This window comes from Dendropsophus ebraccatus, chromosome 5 (assembly GCF_027789765.1).
Source record: "Dendropsophus ebraccatus isolate aDenEbr1 chromosome 5, aDenEbr1.pat, whole genome shotgun sequence".
NCBI lineage: Eukaryota > Metazoa > Chordata > Amphibia > Anura > Hylidae > Dendropsophus > Dendropsophus ebraccatus.
In genome coordinates, this window is record NC_091458.1 from 11725004 (window position 1) to 11731536 (window position 6533).

The following is a 6533-nucleotide window of genomic DNA, read 5'->3' on the forward strand; positions in this document are numbered from 1 at the left end:
CTGTCTAAAACTTGAATGCATTTCTCTTTTTGGCTAGTATTATCCTTTTTTTGAAAACAAAGCGCAAAAAAATCATCTGCCATGCAGTATAGTACCAGTGGTATCCATTCTAACCAGGGGCATAGTGTGACAGTCTTGGAGTGGTAACTGAGTATACCCCGCTGTATTCCGATCTACACTTTTTGGCTGATAGTACTATACTCACAACTGTCAAAAATTTTAGTACATTTTTTTTGTGGCTTGTTTTATCCCTTTTTGAACACAAAGCACAAAAATCCTCTGTCATCGCTTCTCTGCCTTTTGGAGGAACTCAAGTGTAGTATCTGTTCTAATCTTATCATCTGATATGCCCCCTATCTGGGGACCATATATTACATGGATTTTAGAACAGGGAGAAGAATAAAGAGCTTGCTGTGTTTTCTCCAGGCATTGAGCTGGTATTGCAGTGCTTCCAGGTTGAGTGCAAAATAAAAAATAAAAATCGTCTGCCATACAGTATAGTATTAGTATAGTCCTTCTTCGTGTTTCTACAAGTAAATGTACAGGAAAGCGAGTGTCATTGGACTTTATCTTGGGATGGGTGCACAATATTATCAGCCTGTAAAAGTGGCATAATTACGGGAGCTGGAAGTCTTTAAGTCTTTATTCTGTGGCCACTTAGGCCATCAGTGCTTGGAAAATATAAATAATTGTTGCCATCAGTGCCTGTCTAATTTAACGGAAAGAAGTGGTAATCCAACACTTGAAGCAGAGAAGTTCATTTATTTTTCCAATGCCAAGTATACAATCAACACCTACGTGCAACACCACATAGGTGTTGATTGTATACTTGGCATTGGAAAAATAAATGAACTTCTCTGCTTCAAGTGCTGGATTACTGCTTCTTTCCTTTGAATTGTACTACCACACATTTGCCAGATGTGAATCTGGGGCACCAGAGAGTTCATGGTTGGTGAGCTGACAACACACTCCTTCTACCTGTCTAATATATACAAGTGTTGGGACGACTAGACCATCAGTTCATTGCTAATATATACAAGCGTTTGGTCAGTTAGGCCATCACGGCATGGCTAATATATACAAGCGTTTGGTCAGTTAGGCCATCACAGAATGGCTAATATATACAAGTGTTGCTGGAGTTAGGAAATTGTTCTAAGAAAAATATAAGGAAAGCTACAAAGAAGAGATGTGGCTGCTGCTGGGGGTGGTGATGAAGCTGCTGCGTCTGTAGGGAGGGGATGTGGTAGATCTGTGCCTTCTATGTCAGAGAATATAACACCTTTCTCTAGTGCAAGAAAACACCAGGGTCAGCAGCATCATTTATTATGACAAAATACCGTTCGCCAAACTGTCGGCCAAGAACAAGTGAACGCTTTGGTAGATTTTATGACACAGAGTGTCTCTAGTTTTATAGGGTTGTCTTCCACCAATTCCTCTGCTACTGAGAACAGTGACCTCTCCGCCTCACCCCCTTGCAAATCTGCAAAACAGTATGACTATTGCTGATTGATGACTCTGCTGCCCTTGATTTAGTAGGCCATACACCTGCCCTAGTTAAAGACTTGGAATGCACAGATGCCCAACCACTTCTGACAGGGAATAAGCACATGGGAAGGGTGGTGCAAATGGGAAGAGGACCATTGTAGGACATCTCTGACGATGATGAAATCCAAGTGCCAATTGCTGAGACTTTTAGCAGTGAAGAGACTTGGAAGGTGGCAAAGAGTGGGTGGAAGGCGATGGGAGGGGTGATGATGAGGTCCTAGACTCCACATTGGCTGAAAGGCCATGACAATACAGAGAAAGAGGTGGTGGTCACTCATTCCTAGCAACAGGGTAAGAGGGAGCAGGGGGGCAAAAGAACAGCAGACAGACTGGAACCAGCAAGGAACTAAGTGGGCCACAGCCAGTTCGGAGGAGTTCTCTGGGATGACATTTCTTTCACTAAAGTGCTGAGGACAAGACATGGGTGGTTTGCACGCTGTGCCACCAGGGCCTCAAGCGAGGAGTAAATGTCAATAACCTAAGCATTTACCTGCATGATAAGGCACCGAAATGCAAATTATGAGTTGCAGTGGATCAGACACCAGAAAATCCAACAAACATCTGAGGCTCCCTCTTCTGCTTCTGTTCCCTCTGACTTTTCATCAACCTCTCCAGTGAGAGGGCCACCACCCCCAGCATCATCAGCCATGCCCACTCCATTCCAGAGAAGCATGCAGCTTTCCAACCCTCAAACCCTAGAGAGAAGGCAAATACCCCCTTCACATCCATGAGCTATGCTTCTGAATGGTAGTATTGCAAAATTGCTGCACTTTGAAATGCTTCCATTCAGGCTGAAGGAGACGGACAGTTTTAAAAACTGTTGGTTGCGGCTATTCCACAGTACATTTTTCCCAGCCTCCATTAGGCTCCAGGCGGGCCACCTGCACCAAGATAAGGCGTGCGCAGTGCAAAGCCATCAGTACCAAGGTCCACATTATCACTGATACGTTGGCCAGTAAGAACGGTCAGGGACATTACATCTCCCTAACTGTCCACTGTGTTAATGTAGTATAGACTGGACCTTACATGGCCACAGTTTTGGATCTACTACCATGTCATGTCATGTTCTACTACCACCCAGGATTACTGGAAAACAATCCTTGCCCCCGGTTGCCTAAAACATTTTTGAAAAACAAAATAAATAATATAAAGCCTGAAATATTTAATACTTTAATTTATCTTGAGTTAAACTTTGGCGCACTGGGGGATCGCTAATAACAATATAAAATCATTTCATAGGCAACGTAAACCAATAATTATTTGGATTTACCCCAATTCTGTCTCTGAATGATTTCCTTTAAAGTGTGAATCATCTTTATCCTTAAAGCTTCAGTCCTTATCCCATAGATCAGAGGGTTTATGGTGACGGAGACCAGCAGACCAGTGATTGAGATTACAACGTGTGTCACAGTAGATACAGAACCACTATTTAGCCTATACCTGAAAGCGACAAATAAAGAAGCTGCCATGAAAGTAGAGTAAGTCATTATGTGGGTCACCAGTGTATGGATGGCTTTCTGGGAGGCTTCCATAGAGATCTTCAAGCAGACAAGAAATGTCCGTATGTAGCAGTAGATCACAATCATTAAGGAACTGATAAAGGCCACTAAGGTCCAAGTAGTGCCAAAAATGTCATTGATGACTGTGCTGCCACAAGACAACCGGGTAAGAGACAATGTTTCACAGTAAACATTATTAATGCCATTACCACATATTGTTATCCTGATCACCAACAGGACAGCTACCAACATAACTATTAAAACCCCCGACCAGATGATAGCCAAGGACTGTAGAGCCTTCCTATTAATCATAAGAGAATGGTATCTCAATGGAAAACCAACAGCCAAGTACCTGTCAAATGCCATGATGGTGAAAGTTACCACCTCTATAACACCACAACTCTGTATAAAGTATGCTTGGGTCAGACATCCAGACAGAGAGATGGTGGTACATCCAGATAGCAAGTCTATGGCCAACTTTGGAAGGAAGGCTGAGCTTCCAACCATAACGTTCCCCACCAGGCTACATATGAAGATGTACATAGGTTCATGGAGAGATTGTTCTGTCCATACAACATACACGATTAATGTGGATAAGAATATTGAGCAGAAATATATTAGAAGGGCGACCACAGAGTATAAATATCTCATCTGCTCCATCTCCTTGAGTCCTAAAAGAACAAAATCATAGATGCTGAGGACCATGGACACATTTACCATTGCTAAAAGCTTTGCTCCGGTTCATGTAGTTACACTGTGATGTCAGTAAATCTTATATAGAACTATATCGGCGGTAGGGAATTCTCCAGAATAACATAAAGACAGAGGAGCAGTCTCCAGAGACTTCTGCCCAGAATGCTGACTGTAACTAATGAGATCATTAATGACTTACACGTCTTCACTGGTGGAGTTTTGTTTATTAGGACGAGATCCTAAGGGTATTGCAATAACAACTCTACACAGTATGTTATGTAAAAAATGGATTTGTCTATTATTTATAGAGAATATCATAGAGAATAGAAAATACCTAAATAAGATAAAAATTTTAAAGGGTTCTACTAGAGATGAGCAAAGCAGCTGAGAATTTGTTTCGTGAGGTTTGCGAACTTTGGGTAAAACTCATTTAGATTTGCAAAGCAAATGCAAACCAATTTTAATAAAACAGCCAAACTATAGTAGCTACAATACTGGGACTACTACAAAGTTACAAATTTGTTAACGCGTGTTCTTTTAAATGTGTCAAAAAATGTCAATCAGCCAGTTAACCATTCAATTTCCATCATTGACAGCAGTGCACATCGGTAAACCAGTGGCGTAAGATCAATTTTTCCCAGGACAGCAGTGGACATTGGTGAATCAGTAGTGTATAATTACCTTTTTTCCATGGATATCAATGTACGCTGGTGGATCAGGAGGTGGTGGGAAAGGGGCAGCTCTCTGACTCTCATGGACCCTGACAGGCCTAGGACAGACAGTTGAGGTTGCTAACTTTAGCGGGACTTTCCTTATTTTTGTTAAAATATTAGAGAAATGAAAGAAAGCCCCCAATGAATATACACTCAGAACCTATATATATAGACAGATAGATACATATATAACTTTTTTAACATGTCAAGTAAAATTACTGTAATCCAACAGTTGAGCTGAATGGACCGTCAACCTGCCAAAAAAAGGCCAAAAAAAGGGAAATGAAAACCTAGTCAATTAGGACAGACCATAAAACCCCACCAGCAACAGAAAAAAAGGGAATAGAAAAAAGGCCAGATTCAAAAAGGATTCGCAGTGATTGTATTGAATAAAAGAGTGGCAAATTTTACAACCACCTTAAGTTGAAGATTTTCCTATTGTACTTTATTTTCTTTAAAAAGAAATGCATCTCTTTGGGTGTTTAAGCTGTCATCAAATTAAATGACCAGGGAAGGTGGATACTAGAGATGAGCGAACCACGAGCATGCTGGAGTCCATCCGAACCCGAACTTTCGGTTCGCTCATCTCTAGTGGATACCCCTGATGGGGTATGGGAGTGACCGTCCCATCCCCATTTTGGTCACTCCCAAAAAAACTCACTCTAATGGTGCATTCACATGTCGCTTCAGGGCTGCTGCGTAAAACCATTCACGGATCCTTATGCTGGTCAGTACTATGTATACTTTTGGAAATACATAGTTTTACTATTGAACTAGGTATCCGCCCGCCCTATAGTACTGAAAGGTGGTTGAAAAACAGCTGCACATCCGCTAAGGGTTTTAAGAAACAGAAAACAAAAAGCAACCATTGAAGGGTGAATGCACTAGAGATGAGGAAAGGTAACCTGCCTCTCAGCAACAGATAGCTGCTGGGAGTAGCTTTAGAGGTTTCTAGAGATGAGCGAACCGGGTTCGAGTCCATCCGAACCCAAACTTTCGGCATTTGATTAGCGGTGGCTGCTGAACTTGGATAAAGCTCTAAGGTTGTCTGAAAAACATGGATACAGCCAATGACTATATCCATGTTTTCCACATAGCCTTAGGGCTTTATCCAACTTCAGCAGCCACCGCTAATCAAATGCCAAAAGTTCGGGCTCGGATGGACTCGAGCATGCTCCAGGTTCGCTCATCTCTAGAGGTTTCTTATATCATGTTTAGAGGACAATATCCTCTGTGATATATACCCCTTCAAGAACCCTTCCTATAGCTTTAAACCACTCAAGGACCACAAGAACGATTAAAACATCACACAACAAGTACCCCATGAGGAACCATTGTATGAACTCTAACTACCCTTGCACATTGGACTGTGGCAAGGCATGAAGCTGGTGTGGATAATATATGCTACATATGTTGGAAATGTTTTGGCATGGGCACTACTTTTAAGAATGGGGGGTATCAAAAGGGTGTAAAGTAGAACTGGATCAGTTGCCCTTTAGCAACCGATCAGATTCAACTTTTCATTCTTCACAGATCCCTTGGAAAATGAAAGGTGGAATCTTATAGGCTGCTAGGGGCAACAGAGACATTTCTATATCTCACCCATGGTTGATACTAAAGCTTATTCAGCTACATTAAAAACCAACATCAGAAGTTAGTATATAATTTGATCAAACCATATTGCCTCATGTAACACTTGAGTTCCTCCTCTAGCCATGGTGCAGGGTCGTCAGCGACCACCACCACCACTGCAAAGCAAGCGCCCACAGGGGGAAGGGGTCCAGCGATTCCAATGTAGCTAAACCAAGCCCCCAGGGCCAGGGCTGCACCACCTTGCAGACACAGCCGGCAGAGGCAATGGCCGCCAACCAACACCTAGTGTGAACAGATCCAAAAGCCCACTTCATGTGCTCCCAGCTAGGCTGGGAAAGAGGAGGTACTTACCATGCACATCACCTCCCGCTAATTGGTCACATATGGGTCTTATTGTGAGGAGTGCTAACCCCCCCCCCCCCCAAAAAAAAAAAAAAAAAAAGCAAGAATACATAAAATGAACAAGCCCGGAAAGCAAGGAAAGACCCAT

General features: G+C 42.3%; 1 protein-coding gene and 1 non-coding gene across 2 annotated transcripts; one reads left to right on the forward strand and one right to left on the reverse strand.

The window, feature by feature from the left end:
* The first annotated feature begins 284 nt into the window (after positions 1 to 284).
* On the forward strand, positions 285 to 471 carry LOC138794291 (U2 spliceosomal RNA). The gene has a single exon (XR_011363441.1). It is a non-coding gene; the product is annotated as a U2 spliceosomal RNA (small nuclear RNA).
* A 1608-nt stretch (positions 472 to 2079) lies between these two features.
* Positions 2080 to 6056, reverse strand: LOC138794061 (olfactory receptor 4B13-like). The gene is made up of 3 exons (XM_069972827.1): positions 6053 to 6056; positions 2816 to 3715; positions 2080 to 2240 (listed from the first exon to the last, which is right to left on the reverse strand). The coding sequence occupies exons 1-3, from the start codon at positions 6054 to 6056 to the stop codon at positions 2080 to 2082; spliced, it is 1065 nt and encodes a 354-aa protein (XP_069828928.1).
* Between the last annotated feature and the right edge of the window lie 477 nt (positions 6057 to 6533).

What these genes read in the sequence shown, in the direction of transcription:
- LOC138794061 (XM_069972827.1), bottom strand. An exon ending in CATTCAGAGACAGAATTGGG is followed by an intron (nt 2,241 to 2,815) that starts GTAAATCCAAAT and finishes CCTTCTCTCTAG; the next exon opens with GGTTTGAGGGTTGGAAAGCT.